Source organism: Hemibagrus wyckioides, linkage group LG27 (assembly GCF_019097595.1).
Source record: "Hemibagrus wyckioides isolate EC202008001 linkage group LG27, SWU_Hwy_1.0, whole genome shotgun sequence".
NCBI lineage: Eukaryota > Metazoa > Chordata > Actinopteri > Siluriformes > Bagridae > Hemibagrus > Hemibagrus wyckioides.
In genome coordinates this window covers 19464186-19487215 of record NC_080736.1, presented here as the reverse complement: position 1 = coordinate 19487215, position 23030 = coordinate 19464186, and the positions used below count along the sequence as shown (strand labels likewise).

Below are 23030 nucleotides of genomic sequence, written 5' to 3'. Positions count from 1 at the left end.
CTTTTGCTATGTATTTGGGGGGCCTTACCCCTCTGAAGTTTGGGAAGCTCTGGCCTAGAGGATGTACCTGAATGAATCTTGATTGTTTTTGTTAAACTGATTAAGCTAAATTGTGAAATGCTTCCTTTTTGAATGTTCATTGTAAATTCAGGCCTTATAACTGTGAAATCAATGACTGTTCATTTCAGCAGTGGTTTTAAAGGCTGTCATGTGACCTGTGAAGGCGCTCACACAGACACATGGGTGGAGTGTGTGGGTGTGTTGACTGTCCAGTTATATTCCATATAGATTGATATTAGGATCCTGATTAAGGGTTTGTTTATGATTTGATGAATTATCCCAGTGCACTGTTGAATTCTCGATTCTGATTGGTCAGAAGTTGCTGATTTTATAGTTCACATGCTTGTTCTATTATGTTATTGTTTCTGTATTTTTTAAAAAGCCTAATAATGAGAATCAATTGTCATTAATTTCTTTATTTCTAGTGGTCCAAAGCTTGAAGTTCCACTAGCCGCCTAGTCTACTCCTATAACCTTATTCTTTTACATTTAACTGAGTTCTAGTCTGATGTCTATGATGCAAGTGATTTTATTTTCCATTTAGTTATCAATCTCTATCCACTGTATCTGTACAGATAGAGTAAAAACAGAGGAGCCTTTTAGTCCACATTCATTTGTAAATCCAAGGGCAGCTGATTAACTCCCCCAATAAACATTTACATTTAAGGAAACTCTTTTATTATCATTTTTTGTACATAAAGGTGGCCTGTAAATAGCTGTTGGATGGCAGTAACGTTTTTTTTAGTGGATGATGTTTGTGATCCTAACAATTCTGCACCAAAGAAACTCAATAAGAGTCGCTGGATACGTTTTTGATCAGAGCACATTGGTCAGACACCCGAGGAGCACCACTGCCACTTCTGTTCACTGCAGCTCTCCAAGGCCACAAATTGTTCACAGATATCTGCTTATGCCAGTCAGGATTAAATTCTAAGGGGAAAAAGCATAAAGTATAGGTTGTGTTATTCATCCATCCTCTAATTCCATGTGGCTTTGACTGTGGTGGATCCAGAAAGATAGGAGCTGCGACCGGGGGTAAGTCCAAAAAGCATGTCCTAGTTTATCCAAGTCCCCTTTAGAGACCATCTTTCACTGTCCCAGAGAGCACAAGATGGCAGGTTGCAAGGGGAATTTTCTGTATTTTTGCCTTGACCAGGTTACTTGGACCTCATGAAACACCACACTGAGATGCCTCCATGCACAGCTGCCCATACCAGTGGCTTGACCAAATCAAATGTGATTCAGAAGGATCTCAAGGCTGTGCTCAACATGAGCAGTCTGGTGGTCTCGGTGCCCGGGGGTCAGTCTGTTTTGGTGTGTCAATACTGGGAACAACTAATCATCACAATATAACCCCAAGTCAGTTAAACTTATCAATCTGTCCAGATAGGTAGCATAAGTGATTATGAATCAGTTTCACTTGCTTTGGTGCAAATGAAGCTGACATGCACTGGAGAGGCAACTGCCAATCACACCCCCAAAAGGTAATGCATGTGGTGGCCACTGAAAATTTTGCTCCCTCATTATCCTTCTTGACTGATTTGCCTCTAGTTTTGTTAGGGTCCTTGTTACTACTTGTAGCATGAGGCAATACCTGCAATCCAATCACAGGTAGTCCGGATCCTAAAGGATGGCATGTCCATATGTGCCATCGTAAAGGAGGTTTGGGGAGTCTCCCAGAACATTGAGGTAGATAGGCCATTAAAAATGGAGAGCTGCGCAGGGCCACAGAAGGACATCAACGTAGGCGCAGGACAGTCAGCAATCTGCTTCTTTGTGCAAAGACTAACAGGACGAGCACTGCCAGAGCCCTACAGAATTACTTCTAGCAGGCTACTGGTGTACATAAGGGCCTGAAATCGTAACTATAATTATAGCTTGTAGATTGTAATAGAGGTCTGGAATTATGTTGCCCCATGTTTACTATGAATGTTTTGATTGTGAGTTAAGGCAAAACTCAAAATGGCAGTGAGGCAGTTCCTTGCATGGACTGTACCTTCATGAAAAAGGGATGAGAATATTATGTTCAATATTATGTTCAATATTATATCATTCACTTATAATGCGCTTACATGGCAATTAGGTGTGCTTGGCACACTAGGTATATTTAATTTTTATGCCAGATGTTAGTCATATAGTGCAATAGTCTACCAAGGAGAACGGAATTCTGAATTCGCATGCACAGAGAGAGCTGCCTCTCAAACCATGTGAGTAGAGAATTAAGTTCTCTTTTTACGGTTGTTTGCACTTGAACCTTCAAATACACACAAAATTATGTCAGAATGTCCGTCTTATCTGTTTAGTATTCACCTAACCACAGTCTGTTATGTCTTAAATGACCGTAAATAAAAAAAGATCAGATGTGTATCAATATTATATCTGTGCTGTAGGTCTTAAAGTGTCAGCAGCCTGATATTGTATACCTGCTGCTGTCTATGTTGTTGATGTTAATTGAAAGTAAAAAATTCACTCAGTGCTCTTGACTGGATAATATTTGTAGACTATTTCTTATTTGAACACTGGCAATTGATGGAGATGTTTTTCTTTATTACTGAACTGTTTATCTGTTATCTGTAATTGCTTGAGAGCTTTAAAAAAAATACATTCATTAGGGTAGTGTTAGTTTATGCATCTCTGATCAGACAAGCAAATATTTTGAATGCATCCAGGACCCACTGACTGACAGCAGAAATACTTACCTGGATTACTGTGAATGGACAATAGTGTAATGGAGGAAACTGTAAACGTAAAAGTGACAGTGTTGGTTCACTTACTGTGTTTTAATGAACTTTGTCTTTTGTTGTATTTCCATAACAGTACAGTAATGTTTTATGTGGTGGAAATTCTTGGAACATAAGAGTACAAAGTTTCTATTTTTTTTCTATTTTTAGGTTATTTACTGACAATATTGTCTTCACATTCTTCTCACAACTTAGGATGCGCCATTTATTTCATTTTTATTCTTGACTGGTAGCATTGTTTAAATAAGCTTAAGCAAATTCAAATTAGCTTGGGCATTCATTTGTTAACAGCTATTCTCTTGGCATTGTAGTTGTGTATTTATGATGAAACATAATAATGGGCCTTCGCAAGTGTTCATGTCCACATCTAATCACCATTACTGACAGTGACACTACTGTACCTATAGTGAAAGAACCGGAAACACAGAAGCTGTAATAAAAAACATGGATGTTTTCGTGTGAAGAAACTGTTGGAAGCTCCATCTAATGGCTCTTCGTAGTTATTCACATATGGACCACTAGAGGGCGCGTCAAGGCATAATTGTGTTTGGCTGAGTGTAAAATATGTAATTGCAGAAAACACCAGACGATTCATTGCTTCTCTCTCTCTCTCTCTCTCTCTCTCTCTCTCTCTCACACACACACACACACACACACACACTTAAAAAAGGTTCTAAACTGCTCCTTTCATTGTTGCTGCGGTGATAAATAGCTATTCTCTTGGCATTGTAGTTGTGTATTTATGATGAAACAGGCAGTTCAGTGACTTGGCCTTCTCTAATCATCTAATCACCATTACTGACAGTTACACTACTGGACCTATAGTAAAAGAACCGGAAGAAACTGTTAGAAGCTTAGACTATTGGCTCTTCGTAGTTATTCATGTACGGACCACTAGAGGGCGCGTCAGGGCACAATTGTGTTTGGCCAAGTGTAAAATGTGTAATTGCAGGTTTGTAACAGCAGAGGGCAGCAAACACCAGACGATTCATTGCTTCTTTCTTTCTTTCGTTCTCTCTCTCTCTCTCTCTCTCTCTCACTCACTCACACACACACTTAAAAAAAGGTTCTAAACTGCTCCTTTCATTGTTGCTGGAGTGATACCATTTATTCAATTACTCTGAATATATATATTTCACTTACGAAAGCTAGTAATCAAACTATTAATTTTTATGACCCGGACCGCTCGATCCGCGAATATAACATCGGCTAGCGCATCACTAGACTAGAAAAAAAGGAGCATATAAGACAAAAGACATCAAATTTTGCAGTCGTTAATAGGATATAAATGAGATTAAAAGTGTTTCGTCTTCTTTGTCTAGTATCGTATAACAATTCTGCTTAGGTTTAGAGTCACTAGGTCATGTAGTAAGGAAGCTGTTGAAAGAAATGAATATTCCCATAAAAATATTAATATAAAATAGAACAATCCCTCAAATGCAAGCAAAAGAGGTGTGTCTTCTTTATCTCTGTAAGTAATACAATTCTCCTTAGGTTTAGAGACACTGGGTCACGTGGCATGGAAACTATAAAATAAAAAACCTTCTGATTTTTCTGTCATTTAAATTGTAATTTATTGACGGTCCCTAAGTGTCACATCGCTGAATGTCTGTCGAATATCCAAAATCAAACTAACTTCAGTGTTCCCGATACCGAGGTGAAGTTAGTTTTAGGTTGGATATTCCACAGACAACTGTATATAAATTTTGACTGGGTTATGTAAAGTGATAATAGGCCTATTCTATTTCCACTTGGAGGTAAAAAAAAAAAGTGGTTGAGCGTAGTTGTGGTCCATGATAATGGGTCAGCTATGATAATGATCAATATTTAACCCACCAGATACCGAGCCGCTATTAATCAGAGTGTAAATTTTCATGACCCGGACCACCGGATCCGCGAACATAACAGCAGTCAGCACTTCACTAGACTCTAGAATAAATGAGCATATAAGACAAAAGACATAGAGTTGTGTGTTAAAATGATATTAATTTAGATTAAAAAGTGGTTTGTCTTATTTGTCTTTTGTACTTAAACAATTCTTCTTAGGTTCGTTGTCACTGGGTCACGTGGTATGAAAACTATAGGAAAAAAATATTTATTGACGGTCCCTAAGTGTCACGTCGCTGAATGTCTGGTGAATATCTAACCTAAAACTTCGGTGTTCCCGGTGGCGAGTCACGATTTACAATCAGCGATGAGTAATCTCAGAGCATCACGGATAGTTTTATCCTCAGTGGACTTCTGGTTGGAAAATGTTCTCATGATGGTTCTGTGAACTATATCGTTTATCAATTTCCCCGATAAATCGCACAACCTCTTCCGTAAACACTGCGACGTCATACGATCCATTCCGCGTCATCTAGAGCGTCCTAAAGCGCGGCCCCCGATTGGTCCGTCCAAGTGAACCGAAGCTTCCTGTATCAGTCTGTGCTTATATCTAGACATGATGAAGATGGCTGTAGATTGTACTTTGTAGATGTTTTTAAACGAAGTGTAGCAAAGGTCCCAGAAACTTTTGCCCCTGGTGGCAGGTGGCAGTTGACAGTTGACGTGCTGATGGAAGTTTGTTCACCATGCTGGTTTGAGTTTATCTCCGTTAAAGTCTCCCTCCACAACGAGCGCAGTGTCCTGGTGATGAGTCTGGTGTAGAGTGAGAACCTCATGTAGTTCACACAAGGCAGTGTCCGAGTCTTCCTGGGGTGGAATTAAAACACCACTCACTATGACTGAGGTAAATTCCAGAAGGAGAAACAAAGGACGACATTTGATGGTCAGGAGCTCCAGGTTGTGTGTGCAGGGGCGCGTGAGAGGAAAAATGCTCGCGCTGTCTCTTCGGCTGCTGTTTACCATCAGACACACTGTCCAGGAGGTAAACCGTGAAGATGGCGTGGTCCGGTACCGCTGGATACAGCCGTGTCTCGGTGAAGCAGGTCCCGAATGTCCCTCTGGAACTTAACCCTGGTCCTGAGGTCATCGAGCTTGTTTTCCAGAGACTGGACGTCGGCTAGCATGATGCTAAGCAGATGAGCACGGTGTGTGCGCGAGCCCTCATCCTGTTCCTGACTTCGGCTCGTTTCTTTTCTTTTTTCCATGTAGTCGGTGTTAAAAACGGCGGTAGGTGAGTTCATTGTAAACCAATAGAAATATGATTGTTTCTGTCGTAACTGATGGTATCCGTGGTGAAAAAAGGAGCTTTTTAATGTCTGTAGGTTTATTCCTACTACTTGATTCAGTGTCACATTTCCGCTATTTACTGTGTACGATAGTAGCAGACCTCCTGTATGTTACCATTTGTTATTAAAATATGTCATTAACAATAAACAAATGAAGTTATCTGTTTAAATGGAGGTCAATTTCATCACTAAACGATATCGGAGATGTTCTCGACCCTGTTTTTTGGGGGGTTTGGTATTAGGATGATCTTCGATGAGGAACATCTTGTGGTTATTTATTTAGATTTTTTTGCAAATGTATTTAAACCCTTGTATGTTTCTGTTCTCTTTCTGAAAGCACGGTTAAACTAGCTGCACGAAAAATTTTAGTGGCGCGGCGTTTAGACACTTAGCGGTAATAGCGCTGAAAGAGGAAAGCCAGCGTTCGCGAGCTCCTACACCACAGAACCAGAACTTCATACAAAACCATCATTTACAATAAAAGATAAAGATCAAACAATATTACTGTGGAATTGTAAAGTTACTCTTTTAATGACTCTAAATTACTCTTCAATATCACCGTATATCTCAGTCTAATTCAGACAGGAAGCAGTTTTTAATCCATTATAAAAAATAAACAGTTCAGATTGTTAGTTGATCAAATCCACTTAGATCACTTCATAACGATCTACTCTATGTTCAAAATAAAGAACTGTTAGTTGATGAAGTTAACTCACATCACTTTATAATCACCTACTCCATGTTCCATGTTCTTTTTCTTGGAAATTTCTTAACCCATGTAACCTGCACTAGCGTCCTCTCAGCATCTCAGTCGAGACAGTTAGCCTAAGAGACTAATTATTTTATGGCTTTTTATGGTTAATGCTGTTCAGGAAACCTGTCATCATTCAATCAGATGTTTTTGTAATACATAAACAAACAGGGAAAATAAGAGCTAGTTTAAGTGTTTCAGGAAGAGGATCGGTCTTCACCCATCATTTGAAGACTCAGCTGTTCAGACATCTATGGGAAGTTCTTTCCATTGTAGTTCAATGTACTAATTTTCATGAATCTACATGACAACAATAAGACATGAAACTCATATGACAGCATGACATAAACAACCGGATGTAAAATTATAAGTAAAATTCCTACACACTGTACACACATTATGCAGAAGCACAGTATAGGCGGACATCACAGAGAGAAGTGAAGCTGAAGAGATATGATGCTTATGTAGGCCTGTAAGCTGTGTATAAAAAAAGAACCATTCTTGTGGCTGGTAATAACTAAAACAAGTGAGGAAAACACCAGATATATAGTATTCAGTGTATAAAGATAGTGAATGGCAGTTGAGAAGAGATGTGGTGAAACTAGGGCCTGATACATGATAGTAAATGAAGTAAAAAGTCAGTTCTAAGGTAAAGTTAAGTAAGTTAAGGTAAACTGACAGAAAAGAGCAGGCCGAGGTAAATGAGAGAGCAATAGCATTGATAAGAAGAGCAAATAAGTTTAAAAAAAGAAAAGTAACAAGTAAAACTATGTCAATGTAAGTAAGAAAATAAAGACAGAATATAGAGGTAGATAGAGGGGGACTCTGAGTTCCGACAACCACCTCGGTGCCTGAAGAGAACAGAGTCTTGATGTATACCTCCCTCTTACCCTGAGAGATGGTGGGACCAGTGGAGCAGTGCTAGTAGATCAGAGGGAGCGAGGTGCAGAGTGAGGAGCAATAAGAGCCTTGGGGTAAGAGCTGGTCCATTCTTGGATTTATAGGCAAGCGTCAGTGTTTTAAATCTGATGCAGCTACTGGAAGCCAGTGGAGGAGAGCAGCAGTGGGGTGGTGTGTGAGAACTTAGGCAGGTTGAAAAGTCACACAGCTGCATTTTGGATCATTTATAGAGGATGAATTGAGTTCAGAGGTAGACCTGCCAGTAGAGAGCTGCAGAAGTCCAGTATGTAAATGACCAGAGACTGAACAAGCACCTGAGCAGTCTGTGTGGATAAAAATGGCAGAATACTTCTGATATTGTACAGAAGAAACTGACATGAGTGTGTCACAATAGCAACATGTGCTAGCTATGGTGTTGTTAGCTGGTTGCTATGCTAACCAAGTTGGTTGCCAGGGTGTTGGTAGGTGTTTCTCATGACATTCCAACATTAATTCCAATCTTTCCCAAAAGCATAGGATCACTATTTGTATAGTATATAACTAGCCTGTCTCATACTCTGTATATTGTGGTCTTTATTTAATTTTTCTCTATAACACTGTTTGTAAATTCAATTTATAGTGTAGTTATTTTATGTCTGTACTTTTGAGGGTCACCAGCAGCCGGCACAAAATTTATAAAAACATACTTAGCCTATAAATCTGATAATTCCTGTATAATTTCCGGGATCTAAGAAGAACACTATGCTGTCTCTGTCAAGGGAAAATACTTAAGTTATAGAGACGTGTTTCTAAAGCACAAAATAACGGATGCTTGTGTAAGAAAGGGCGTTCATCACACTGTTCTCATTCAGTGAAAAGGAAGAGACTAATTCTAAATGAGGGAGGTGTCATGACACAATGCGCTTCTCAACGTCTGTGTCTTTACTGTTAGAGTCATAAAGAAGCTCATAACTGCTTACGAGTGCAGTACGAGTGAAGGAGGAACAGGCTGATTAAGACCGTTAATATTCATTATAAGAGTAAGATCGATTCATTTTGTATTTATGAGGATATTTTTGGTGTAAATTCTACACGTGGTGGATCTTCGAGTGTCAGCTGTCTGAAGGCTGATGTTTTCCAGAATGTTGAGAAATATTACAGTAGCAGCGATCCTCATGTTACTGACAGGTAAACTTTTCCCATATTTCATCTCTCTCTCCTGTTTTACTGTGCTGTTGTGTTTCTACTGCAATAATTCAGAAAAAATTCTCCACATGTCTGTGTGTTTGGAAATATTTTATAAATTTGACATGATTTGGGTGTAGAGAAGAACATTTGTAGGATGTTGGAGAGTAAAAGACAAGAGTTATGGAGCAGGAAACATGGAGCTGGTCACACACTATGTGTTTCTGAGAACAGCAGCAGCAGTTAACACTGTGGTTATGGTCTTGCTGGTCAGTGCACTAGTTATTACTTTATGCTCTGAACTCATTTTACTTTGTGCTTCTGGTGTGTGTGTGAGTGTGTGTGTGTCCTAAATGTTGTGAAAAACTATATTAAGTTCACAGCAACAGGATCAGCAGCTTAACACAATAAATTCAAAATGCTTTCCTTTAACACTGATGAGCACGGTGTGTGCTCGAGCCCTCATCCTGTTCCTGACTTCGGCTCATTTTCTTTTCTTTTTTCCATGTAGTCGGTGTTAAAAACGGCGGTAGGTGAGTTCATTGTAAACCAATAGAAGTAAAAGAGTTTCTGTCGTAACTGATGGTATCCGTGATGAATAGAAAAGGAGGTTAAAATAAAGGAAAGTGCAAAAAATGTGGTCACAGCAGCTGACCTCACCGGCCACTATTGTGATAAAGCAGTTTAATGAATATTGTATAATGTAAAGTTTATTTGTACTATTTGATTCAGTGTCACATTTCAACTGTTTACTCTTGGTTTTTATTTCCTGGTGTGCCTGTAGTGCATGTATTACGGTAATAAACAAAAAGCTGAGTGTGTAGAACACTATCAGATTGATTTTGTAAATAAAGATTATTAAAAAAATATTATTATTATTATTATTATTATTATTATTATTATTATTATTATTATACTTTGACTTTAATCTCACTCAGTGTTTTGCTTCATTTGCTTGGAAATTTCTTAAACCATTTAACCTGCACTATCGCCCTGTCAGCATCTCAGCAAACCTTTTTGGTTACTATGGTGTTGCTAAGGTATTCCAGTGGTTTGCTCTCATATTACTGGTTTGTTGCTATGATATTTCATGTATACATTTACCTTTCTGGCATTTGACAGACCTTATCCAGAGCGACGTACAAAAGTGTTTTGAAGTCTCTATGGATAAATACATCACTGGTTCACTAGATCACAGACTTGGGATATCATTAGCTTAAAAACTCTTTCGGGAGGAGATATAGCATAATTGTTTTTGTAATCCATAAACAAACAGGGAAAATAAGAGCTAGTTTATAAGTGTTTCAGGAAGAGGTTCGCTCTTCACCCATTGCATGAAGACTCAGCTGTTCAGACATCTAGGGGAAGTTCATTCCACCACCTCGGTGCCAGAAAAGACAAGAGTCTTGTTGTATACCTCCCTCTTTCCCTGAGAGATGGTGGGACCAGTGGAGCAGTGCTAGTAGATTGGAGGGAGTGAGGTGCAGAGTGAGGAGGTAAGAGCTTTGAGGTAAGAGGGAGCTGGTCCATTCTTGGCTTTCTAGGCAAGCGGGAAGCCAGTGGAGGAGTGTAGAAAGAAAAGGAAGCGACTAATCTAAAATATAGTTGCAAGCAACGATGATCGGGCCCAAGTAATGGTGCCATTGCCACCAAGGTGCACCAGACAACGTGGGCACAGTGGGTACATGCATTTAAAGGGGAAATACCAAAAGGACAAGAGTGACAATTGGGGTTCATGAAACTGATAACAGCAATGTACACTGATGGCAAAAAGAAAACTGGCTCTCTGTCTAAACTATATTGGACAAAAGTGACAGTTTGGGTGTAATGAAACAGATCATAGCAATGTCCAGTGATATCAAAAGGGACAATGACTCTCTAGTGGACATAGTCTAGTACTGCAGGAGTCAGGCCAAAACCATGTCTAGTTAATTGGCTGATAAATGTAAAAATTTGTTGTGAGCCGTTTGAGCATCACAAAATCATGAATCTAAGCAAACTTACTCACAACCAGTTGTTCTTTCTATGTAAAATGTTTTGAAACATTAGGGCTTTCCACTGTTAAGATATAAGAACATTAATTTTCTTCTATTATGTCCTTTTTTACATCCTCACCATAGCAACATCATTCACAATATCACAAATTCCTTCACAGTTTCACATCAGCCATGTCTTGCTATTATTCTGACTAATTTTCAACCAAATCAGGTGAAAGTAAGGGACAAAACATTAGATTTCTAAAAGTGACACACTTCCTGCTGCCAGTTGGTGGCGCTAGGACTGAGACTCGCAGTATTCATGTCCCTGTGATCAGCTTTCTTCTCTTAACATAAAGTCGAAGTTTGATGTACATCAGTCAATAAACACAGAAGTTATTAGCCACTTCCTGTTTCCTTTTATTCGCCATAAGTTTAAGGGCTCCTCACGGCTGAACCGTTTGAGATATCAAGAATCCCTTCACAATTTTAGATCCTCAATGTTTTCAGATCATATTGGATCCTGTGTGGTCAAAATCATATAAATCCCCTAGGAGGAGTATATCAAACTGACCTTTCTCATAAACATTTGCACTCTCTGTGTGAAATATTTGGAACATTAGGCCTTTCCACTCGTAAGATATGAGAAGATTCATTTTCTTCTATTATGTTCTCATGTAAATCATCGCCATAGTAACATGATTCAAGGTGTCAAAAATTCCTTCACAGTTTCACATCAGCCATGTCTTGACATTATACTGACTGATTTTGACCCAAATCAGGTGAAAGTAAGAGACAAAATATTAGAGATTTCAAAAAATGACACACTTCCTGCTGCCAGTTGGTGGAGCTATGACCGAGACTCGCAGTTGTCATATCTGTGTGATCAGCTATCAATGCTTAACATAATCTTAAGGTTTCATGTAGATCACTTAATGTACCCAAAAGTTATAGCTACTTCCTGTTTTGTTTTATTCGCCATAAGTTTAAGGGCTTCTCACGGCTGAACCGTTTGAGATCAAACATCCCTTCACAACTTTGCATTATCAATGTCTTGAGATCATATTAGCCTGGGTTTGGTGGCGGTTGTATCAATGTCTTGAGATCATATTAGCCTGGGTTTGGTGGCGGTTGTATCAATGTTAGAGATCATATTAGCCTGGGTTTGGTGGCGGTTGTATCAATGTTAGAGATCATATTAGCCTGGGTTTGGTGGCGGTTGTATCAATGTCTTGAGATCATATTAGCCTGGGTTTGGTGGCGGTTGTATCAATGTCTTGAGATCATATTAGCCTGGGTTTGGTGGCGGTTGTATCAGTGTCTTGAGATCATATTAGCCTGGGTTTGGTGGCGGTTGTATCAGTGTCTTGAGATCATATTAGCCTGGGTTTGGTGGCGGTTGTATCAATGTCTTGAGATCATATTAGCCTGGGTTTGGTGGCGGTTGTATCAATGTCTTGAGATCATATTAGCCTGGGTTTGGTGGCGGTTGTATCAATTCCCTAGGAGGAGTATTTCAAATTCCACTGGGTGCGTTTTGCAAACAACTCAAAATAACTGACTTCCTGTGGATTAGACTTAATGTCATGCAATGTGAAAGTTGTTCAGTTCAATGAGATCTAAGTGTGTACCAAGTTTTACATGGATACGTGCAAGTGTGTGTCAGCTATGCAGCAAGATTTTCCAGGGGGCGCTGTGACGGGTATGTGCCACGCCCAGGGCCGAGCCACGGTGACCTCCTAATGGCTGCAGATTCCAACCTGTCTGCTGATTTTCATGAGTTTTTGAGCATGTTAAGACCCCCCAAAAGTGTCCGGATGATTGAGAAAAATAAATAAATAAAATAATCCTTAGAAGAACAAGAGGGCCCTTCACACTGCTAGTGCTTAGGCCCTAATTAGGCAGATGTCATGACACAATGAGCTTCTCAACTTCCCTCTCTTTACTGTTAGAGTCATGAAGAAGCTCATAAATGCTTACGAGTGCAGTTCAAGTGAAGGAAGAACAGGCTGATTAAGACCGTTAATAATAACATTCTTGTGTGTGTGTGTGTGTGTGTGTTAAATGTGGTGAAAACACTATATTAAGATCACAGTAACAGGATCAGCAGCTTAACACAATAACTTCAAAACGCTTTCCTTTAAACACAGATGAGAGTTTATTATACTGTTCTAATACACAGAACTGAACTAACACATAAACACACACAAAGATCACAAACAAGGGTTTAGAACAGAGATTAATATGAAATGAATATTGGAAATGAATCCATGTTGTTAGCAATGTGTGGTATATGTCAAACCATGAACTGAATGAACCATCAACTTATCAATTTAATCTTCTGTTAGTTCTTTAGTAGGGCTTTAAACTTTGTGTTTAAGTTCACCAGTTCAGAGAATCTAGAGGTCCTGTACTTGTCTTTACTGGTCTCTGTGGATGGGGAAATCCCTCATTACATCATTTGACTGGTGGGTTTCCAGTTGATTTTATTTGTTTGTGGTCTGGAAAGATTTTCAGTAGTAGGAGTTTTTATAGAGTAAAGTTTGAATTTTTGAGATTTTTGGATATAATATAATGAAATGCTCTCATCTTTCAGAAATCATTCAGTGAACTCAAACATTCCAAATAAGACATATAGTGGATGTTAATACACTGGAAACATGACAACCCTAACAACACATGCTAAATAATCAAACAGCAAATGCTAGCTATACAAAGCTATGGGTACAAAATAAAGCAGAATAATGGATGTAAATAGGTGATTGTTGTAGTTAATGTATCGTTTTTATAGTCAGTTTTCTGCCTCACAGTATTTATATTATTTTCATTGACACAGAATAAACACATCTGAGCTGCGAAATGTTTATAAAGACACAAAATTCAGTTCTGACTTCTTCCTTCCTGTGTGTACCTCTCTGTGTGTTTCAGGTGTACTGGGTATAGAGTGTTGGGGTGTGACTTATACTCCTGAACATGTGTGTGCTCTGAAAAACACATCAATTGATCTTTCCTGCTCTTATAAATATCCTGCAGGCCTCACAGTGATAAAATCAGTATGGTTCATTAAATGGCAGGGTGGTGCTGACCCTGAGGATGTGAGAGAGGATGAGGAGTATCAGGGTCGAGTGCAGTACACACAGAGCTCCCAGAATGACTGTAGTCTGAGAATCACTAACCTGAGAGAGAGAGACGCTCAAACATACAGGTTCAGATTCTACACTAAAGATCCTGCAGGAAAATACACCGGAGAACCTGGAGTCACTCTGTCTGTCACAGGTCACACTATTATACATTTATTTAACTACATTAATACAGATGAAGTAAATGAAAGTAATTCTGAACCTAATTCAATATTTGCAGATCTGAAGGTTACAGTATCAAACAGGAATGGCAACAAGAAGCTGAGCTGCATCACCACCTGCTCTCTGTCTAATAACCCCACTTACATCTGGTACAAGAACGGACAGCGTGTTACTGACCAGGACAGAAATGAACTGTATGTCAGTAGTGGGAATGCAGGCAGCTACTCCTGTGCTGTAAGAGGACATGAGGAGCTTCGCTCTCCTGCTGTCTGTAAGAACTCACTTTAAACTTCACTCACTCTGTCATCATGGTGCTAAATGTAAAAAGTTGAATACTCTTATCTCTAACTTTTTTAAATGTTTAAGTCCATTCAGATGCATGTAGATAGAAACTCATATCAAATAATAGTTTTAATTTTCAGTGTAAATTTTAAATATTAATCTAAATGTTATGTAACCATTAAACATACAGTAAATATTCAATTTAAAATGTTATATATAAATGATAAAACTAAACTTAAAAGTACATCCAAATGTAAATGTTAAATCTAAATCCAGATCTTAAACATAAATGTTTGTATACTTATCGCCCTCTCAGAGTGTACATCATGTGAAAACACAGTGCCTGTAGGGTTGCCAGGTTTACACTGTACTCTGCTAGTTTTGGAACAAAATTGACATAAAAAGCGGTTCTGCTGATGGAATTTTGGTCTGATTTAAAAACAAGCCATGATAGGCAAGATCATGTTTTAAAGCAAATAAATTAAAAAATCTATTTTTACAAATAGATCCAGAAAGTCCTTTTTTCTTAATTTTAACTTAATTCTTTTTTTTTTTTTACATTTGGACAATATCTGTTAGACTGCAGTAAACTCTCATGCAAGTCATGCTTTAGTTTTCTTTTTCTTTCTTTCTGTCTTTTAAATCTAAAATTAATTTTGTGTGTTTCAGGTGTTTTTGATGAGAAGCGCTGCTGGAGTGTGACTTATTCCACTCAGACTGTCTGCTCTCTGATTGGCTCATCAGTGAACATACACAGTTATTACACCTTCCCTAATAATTACAAGGTTACAGAAGTGTTGTGGTTCATTAAAGAATATGAGGATGTGAGAGAGGATGAGGAGTATCAGGGTCGAGTGCAGTACACACAGAGCTCCCAGAATGACTGTAGTCTGAGAATCACTAACCTGAGAGAGAGAGACGCTCAAACATACAGGTTCAGATTCTACACTGATCCTACAGGAAAATACACCGGAGAACCTGGAGTCACTCTGTCTGTCACAGGTAATGTCACACTATTATACATTTATTTAACTACATTTATACAGATGAAGGAAATGAAAGTAACTCTGAACCTAATTTAATATTTGCAGATCTGAAGGTTACAGTATCAGACTCGGGTAGTGGACAAATCAAGCTGAACTGTAACACCACCTGCACTCTGTCTAACAACCCCACTTACATCTGGTACAAGAACGGACAGCGTGTGTCTGAGTGTAAATCTGCCTCCTGCTCTGTAGCTGCAGTCGGTGGTGTGGTCAGTTACAGCTGTGCTGTTGAAGGTCATGACAGTCTCCTCTCTCCTCCAGTGTGTGAGTGTGGATTTTACTCTCCTCAATCAGAATCCATCTACATGTCTATCAAACACTGATCCTGAACACACAGCAGCTGATTCAGGTGTTTTATTTCTAATCAGATTCCCCTAAAAACACCAGAGCAGTGGTTCTTCCCTCTGGAGACACAGTGGAGGGAGATTCAGTGACTCTGAGCTGTAGCAGTGATGCAAACCCTCCTGTTCTCACCTACTCCTGGTTTAAGCAGAGTGCAGCTGCAGACACACTGCTGACAACAGGCCAGAATTACAGCATCAGCAACATCAGCTCCCAGCACAGTGGACTGTACTACTGCACTGCTCACAACCAGCTGGGAAACCACACCTCTACACCAACATTCCTGGATGTGTTATGTGAGTATCATTCCTTGATCCCAGTGTATTTGTGCTGAATATTATCTGAACATACTTGAGAGTGTAACATACACTAAATCTTTCAGTACTGCAGCTCAGCTTTGCAGCACTTAAGGTCCAGACTACAAAGGCCACAAAAAATTAAAGCATCTTTGCATGCTTACAATTTTGCATTCTCCCTGCTGTTTCATGTTGGGATATGAGTTCTCCAGCAGTGCAGGTGTCACTATTACAATTTTATGACAATTTCCACAACTACAGGAAAAGGATTGTTGCTCCACAAAATTATCCATCTTGAAATTATTTTGCTTGGAGACACAGTGTCTTCACCCTATTGTCATGTGCATTATGCAGCAAACAATACCTCCATGCAACTTCTCCATCTTTAGTTAAAGCATTAAAGGTCATCATCTACTTCTGGAGGATTAGATGTTCATATGGCTTCACATAACATCCACAGACATTGTGCATTGCTTCTGCAGGCAGTGTCACAAAGATAGCAGCTGTGTGAACTTCAATGACCACTCTATATGACAAAACCCCTTATGAGAACATTTATAAACACAGCTGCAAATAACCCACAAACACGGTATGCAAGCTTGTACATTTACGAGGTGGTTTTGTAATACGTATTTCTTAATAATCTTCTAAATCAGATTCCCCTACAAACACCAGAGCAGTGGTTCTTTCCTCTGGAGACACAGTGGAGGGGAATTCAGTGACTCTGAGCTGTAGCAGTGATGCAAACCCTCCTGTTCTCACCTACTCCTGGTTTAAGCAGAGTGCAGCTGCAGACACACTGCTGACAACAGGCCAGAATTACAGCATCAGCAACATCAGCTCCCAGCACAGTGGACTGTACTACTGCACTGCTCACAACCAGCTGGGAAACCACACCTCTACACCAACACACCTGGATGTGTTATGTGAGTATCATGTTTTGATCTCAGTGTATTGAATATTATCTGAACATACTTGAGAGTGTAACATACACTAAATCTTTAAATAATGCAGCTCAGCTTTGCAGCACTTAAGGTCCAGACTAAAAAGACCTTGCAACAAAGAATTAAACCACCTTTGCATGCTTAAAATCTTACATTCTCCCTGCTGTTTCATGTTGGCATACGAGTTCTCCAGCAGTGTCACTATTAAAATTTGAGGATAATTTCCACAACTACAGGGAAAGGATTGTTGCTCCACAAAGTTATTGTTGTCAAGGCCATTCTGTCCACAGCTGCACCAAAGTTGATGCAGTATTATCCATCTTGAAATTATTTGGCTTGGACACACAGTGTCTTCACCCTATTATCATGTGCACTAAACAGCAAATAAAACCTCCATGCAGCTTCTCCACATTAAGATAAGGCATTAAAGGTCTTGATCTACTTCTGGAGGAATAGATGTTAATATGACTTCACATAACAACCACAGACATTGCAGTGTCACACAGATGGCAACTGTGTAAACTTCAACAACCACACTATACGACAAATTCCCTGATCAGAACATTTATATGCACAGCTATGATGACACCACAGACCCAGTATGCTAGCTTGTACATTTACGAGGTGGTTTTGTAATATGTATTTCTTGAAAATCTACCCAATCAGATTCCCCTACAAACACCAGAGCAGTGGTTCTTCCCTCTGGAGACACAGTGGAGGGAGATTCAGTGACTCTGAGCTGTAGCAGTGATGCAAACCCTCCTGTTCTCAGCTACTCCTGGTTTAAGCAGAGTGCAGCTGCAGACACACTGCTGACAACAGGCCAGAATTACAGCATCAGCAACATCAGCTCCCAGCACAGTGGACTGTACTACTGCACTGCTCACAACCAGCTGGGACACCACACCTCTACACCAACACACCTGGATGTGTTATGTGAGTATCATGTTTTGATCTCAGTGTATTTAATATTATCTGAACATACTTGAGAGTGTAACATACACTAAATCTTTAAATAATGCAGCTCTGCTTTGCAGCACTTAAGGTCCAGACTAAAAAGACCTTGCAACAAAGAATTAAACCACATTTGCATGCTTAAAATCTTACATTCTCCCTGCTGTTTCATGTTAGCATACGAGCTCCAGCAGTGTCACTATTAAAATTTGAGGATAATTTCCACAACTACAGGGAAAGGATTGTTGCTCCACAAAGTTATTGTGGTCAAGGCCATTCTGTCCACAGCTGCACCAAAGTTGATGCAGTATTATCCATCTTGAAATTATTTGGCTTGGACAAACAGTGTCTTCACCCTATTATCATGTGCACTACACAGCAAATAAAACCTCCATGCAGCTTCTCCACATTAAGATAAGGCATTAAAGGTCTTGATCTACTTCTGGAGGAATAGATGTTCATATGACTTCACATAACAACCACAGACATTGCAGTGTCACAAAGATGGCAGCTGTGTAAACTTCAACAACCACACTATACGACAAATTCCCTGATCAGAACATTTATATGCACAGCTATGATGACACCACAAACCCAGTATGCTAGCTTGTACATTTACGAGGTGGTTTTGTAATATGTATTTCTTGAAAATCTACCCAATCAGATTCCCCTACAAACACCAGAGCAGTGGTTCTTCCCTCTGGAGACACAGTGGAGGGAGATTCAGTGACTCTGAGCTGTAGCAGTGATGCAAACCCTCCTGTTCTCAGCTACTCCTGGTTTAAGCAGAGTGCAGCTGCAGACACACTGCTGACAACAGGCCAGAATTACAGCATCAGCAACATCAGCTCCCAGCACAGTGGACTGTACTACTGCACTGCTCACAACCAGCTGGGACACCACACCTCTACACCAACACACCTGGATGTGTTATGTGAGTATCATGTTTTGATCTCAGTGTATTGAATATTATCTGAACATACTTGAGAGTGTAACATACACTAAATCTTTAAATAATGCAGCTCTGCTTTGCAGCACTTAAGGTCCAGACTAAAAAGACCTTGCAACAAAGAATTAAACCACCTTTGCATGCTTAAAATCTTACATTCTCCCTGCTGTTTCATGTTAGCATATGAGTTCTCCAGCAGTGTCACTATTAAAATTTGAGGATAATTTCCACAACTACAGGGAAAGGATTGTTGCTCCACAAAGTTATTGTGGTCAAGGTCATTCTGTCCACAGCTGCACCAAAGTTGATGCAGTATTATCCATCTTGAAATTATTTGGCTTGGACAAACAGTGTCTTCACCCTATTATCATGTGCACTAAACAGCAAATAAAACCTCCATGCAGCTTCTCCACATTAAGTTAAGGCATTAAAGGTCTTGATCTACTTCTGGAGGAATAGATGTTCATATGTATCATAACAACCACAGACATTGCAGTGTCACACAGATGGCAGCTGTGTAAACTTCAACAACCACACTATACGACAAATTCCCTGATCAGAACATTTATATGCACAGCTATGATGACACCACAGACCCAGTATGCTAGCTTGTACATTTACGAGGTGGTTTTGTAATATGTATTTCTTGAAAATCTACCCAATCAGATTCCCCTACAAACACCAGAGCAGTGGTTCTTCCCTCTGGAGACACAGTGGAGGGAGATTCAGTGACTCTGAGCTGTAGCAGTGATGCAAACCCTCCTGTTCTCAGCTACTCCTGGTTTAAGCAGAGTGCAGCTGCAGACACACTGCTGACAACAGGCCAGAATTACAGCATCATGAACATCAGCTCCCAGGATAGTGGACTGTACTACTGCACTGCTCACCACCAGCTGGGAAACCACACCTCTACACCAACACTCCTGGATGTGTTTGGTAAGTGCACCATAAAACATTTACATAGCTGTATAAAGTAATAACAAAAATAAAGCCTAATATTGCTTATGGCTTTTTTTCTGAAGTTTCCAAGAACACAGTGTTAATGTTCATCATGGTGGGACTGTTTATCTTCTTGGCATTAACACTCATCCCAGGAGCTCTGTGGATGTGGTATGTAAAATGTGAACATACTGAATGTGTTTGAAACCTGATTTACAATTAAATACTTATTTACAATTACCATGAACACATGCTTCCTGTTTCTCAGGAAGAGGAAGTGGAGCTCAGCTAATGACCACAGCAGCACTGGTGAGAGTGGACAGGTGAGTGTGGGTGAAAGGAGGAGGGACTGTTTGATCATGTGACGTGTTCAGATATAAACTTTATCCTCTGCTCGTTTTCAGCCTGAGTCTGATGCTGTATATGAAAATATCTCAGCCTCAGACCACAGCAGAAGAGTCGCCTCAGATGATCAGGATGACGTTCACTATGCCAATGTTGTTATTAAACGTTCCCACACACAGGAAGTGTCTCTGTCCCCCAGACTTCCTCCAGACACCACAGAGGAAGAGGATGTTCAGTACGCTGCTGTGAACTTTAGCAGGAGCACTGCTGCCATCCAGTGAGCAAATCATCATCATTACAACACTAACTGTGCTGCTCAGTCAACATCATTAAGTTCTTTAAGTAACTGATTATAAATTTAACACTTTACACTATTCCTAAATCACCTCCTTTTGTTCCACAGGCTTGTGACAGATGAAGAGGCTGATGATTCATCTCAGATCTACAGCAAGGTCCAGAAAATCCCCAGACAAAGCAAAAGCTGAGAGAGATGTGATCGTTCTGTTCTGTATCCAAACTGAAAAGGAGAAGAGGGGCAGCTTTAGCATTTCATCAGAGTAGCAGTATTGATGCTTCAGTAGTGTATTGTACTGCTCACATAGTACTGTATGCTGTTTTACCTTAACATTATGTATGCAGGTTGAGATTTTTAAGAAGAATTCAGGTTTAGGATTCATTTTATTTTTATCTCTATGCTTTTCTTTATTTATCTTCCATCATAATATTTTTAATGCTAATCAGTTTGTAGTGTGTTTTATTTTTAGTGCTTTATATATGTTTTTTTTATACATTCTCTTTTTGTGATAATTGTAAAACTTTCTTTGTCAATTATTGTTACTTTATCATTTAATATCTATAGTTTTCCTGGTGATATACATAACTAACAATGCGTAGTTTGCTTAAAAATGAATCAGAAGTAAATCCTCAAAATAATCCATATTTCCTGTTAGACTGAATTTGACTTGCTGTTTAGCCAATTATGTTAGTTTAGAGCAGTGCTTCCTAAACTGTGGGCCGTGTCCCCTGGTGGGCAGTAGCGGTATTGCAGGGGGCCGTAGCTAGGCTAAATCAAAATATTAAAATAATTAAAATATTTTAGAATAGAATATAAAAAGCTTCTGTTGCACACTTTGATTCAATAATTGAATCAATTCAATCAATTATAATTGTAAATAGTTTGCAGACAGTATGTAGTGTTAAGGATTTAAATATATTTGTAAAGAATGTTTACATCATCTTATTTTCACCAGCATATAAAAATATTACATTTTATGGTAGTTCTCATAATTCACATGAAATTCTTTCAAACTGGTTAATAAATATTGATAATTTTGTGTCTTTAGAGACAATCTGCTTCATTAAATATATCTTTATACTATTAATCAATATACCGTATTTTTTAGCAAAGAGGTTGGGAGGGGAGTCGTGGAGCTTTTGCTATGTATTTGGGGGCCTTACCCTCTGAAGTTTGGGAAGCTCTGGCCTAGAGGATGTACCTGAATGAATCTTGATTGTTTTTGTTAAACTGATTAAGCTAAATTGTGAAATGCTTCCTTTTTGAATGTTCATTGTAAATTCAGGCCTTATAACTGTGAAATCAATGACTGTTAATTTCAGCAGTGGTTTTAAAGGCTGTCATGTGACCTGTGAAGGCGCTCACACAGACACATGGGTGGAGTGTGTGGGTGTGTTGACTGTCCAGTTATATTCCATATAGATTGATATTAGGATCCTGATTAAGGGTTTGTTTATGATTTGATGAATTATCCCAGTGCACTGTTGAATTCTCGATTCTGATTGGTCAGAAGTTGCTGATTTTATAGTTCACATGCTTGTTCTATTATGTTATTGTTTCTGTATTTTTAAAAAGCCTAATAATGAGAATCAATTGTCATTAATTTCTTTATTTCTAGTGGTCCAAAGCTTGAAGTTCCACTAGCCGCCTAGTCTACTCCTATAACCTTATTCTTTTACATTTAACTGAGTTCTAGTCTGATGTCTATGATGCAAGTGATTTTATTTTCCATTTAGTTATCAATCTCTATCCACTGTATCTGTACAGATAGAGTAAAAACAGAGGAGCCTTTTAGTCCACATTCATTTGTAAATCCAAGGGCAGCTGATTAACTCCCCAATAAACATTTACATTTAAGGAAACTCTTTATTATCATTTTTTGTACATAAAGGTGGCCTGTAAATAGCTGTTGGATGGCAGTAACGTTTTTTTAGTGGATGATGTTTGTGATCCTAACAATTCTGCACCAAAGAAACTCAATAAGAGTCGCTGGATACGTTTTTGATCAGAGCACATTGGTCAGACACCCGAGGAGCACCACTGCCACTTCTGTTCACTGCAGCTCTCCAAGGCCACAAATTGTTCACAGATATCTGCTTATGCCAGTCAGGATTAAATTCTAAGGGGAAAAAGCATAAAGTATAGGTTGTGTTATTCATCCATCCTCTAATTCCATGTGGCTTTGACTGTGGTGGATCCAGAAAGATAGGAGCTGCGACCGGGGTAAGTCCAAAAGCATGTCCTAGTTTATCCAAGTCCCCTTTAGAGACCATCTTTCACTGTCCCAGAGAGCACAAGATGGCAGGTTGCAAGGGGAATTTTCTGTATTTTTGCCTTGACCAGGTTACTTGGACCTCATGAAACACCACACTGAGATGCCTCCATGCACAGCTGCCCATACCAGTGGCTTGACCAAATCAAATGTGATTCAGAAGGATCTCAAGGCTGTGCTCAACATGAGCAGTCTGGTGGTCTCGGTGCCCGGGGTCAGTCTGTTTTGGTGTGTCAATACTAGGAACAACTAATCATCACAATATAACCCCAAGTCAGTTAAACTTATCAATCTGTCCAG

General features: G+C 39.3%; 1 protein-coding gene across 1 annotated transcript; it reads left to right on the top strand.

Moving 5' to 3' along the window:
* Positions 1 to 4927: 4927 nt before the first annotated feature.
* On the top strand, positions 4928 to 16026 carry LOC131347864 (uncharacterized). Its single transcript, XM_058382303.1, has 3 exons — positions 4928 to 5914; positions 13693 to 14337; positions 15018 to 16026. The coding sequence occupies exons 1-3, from the start codon at positions 5824 to 5826 to the stop codon at positions 15428 to 15430; spliced, it is 1149 nt and encodes a 382-aa protein (XP_058238286.1). The 5' UTR covers positions 4928 to 5823; the 3' UTR covers positions 15431 to 16026.
* The last annotated feature ends 7004 nt before the right edge of the window (positions 16027 to 23030 follow it).

Coding starts and splice junctions, on each gene's coding strand:
- LOC131347864 (XM_058382303.1), top strand. CDS start 5,824: ATGAGCACGGTGTGTGCGCGAGCCCTCATCCTGTTCCTGACTTCGGCT. Junction 5,915..13,692: donor AGTCGGTGTTAAAAACGGCG/GTAGGTGAGTTC, acceptor TGTGTGTTTCAG/GTGTACTGGGTATAGAGTGT. Junction 14,338..15,017: donor GCTTCGCTCTCCTGCTGTCT/GTAAGAACTCAC, acceptor TGTGTGTTTCAG/GTGTTTTTGATGAGAAGCGC.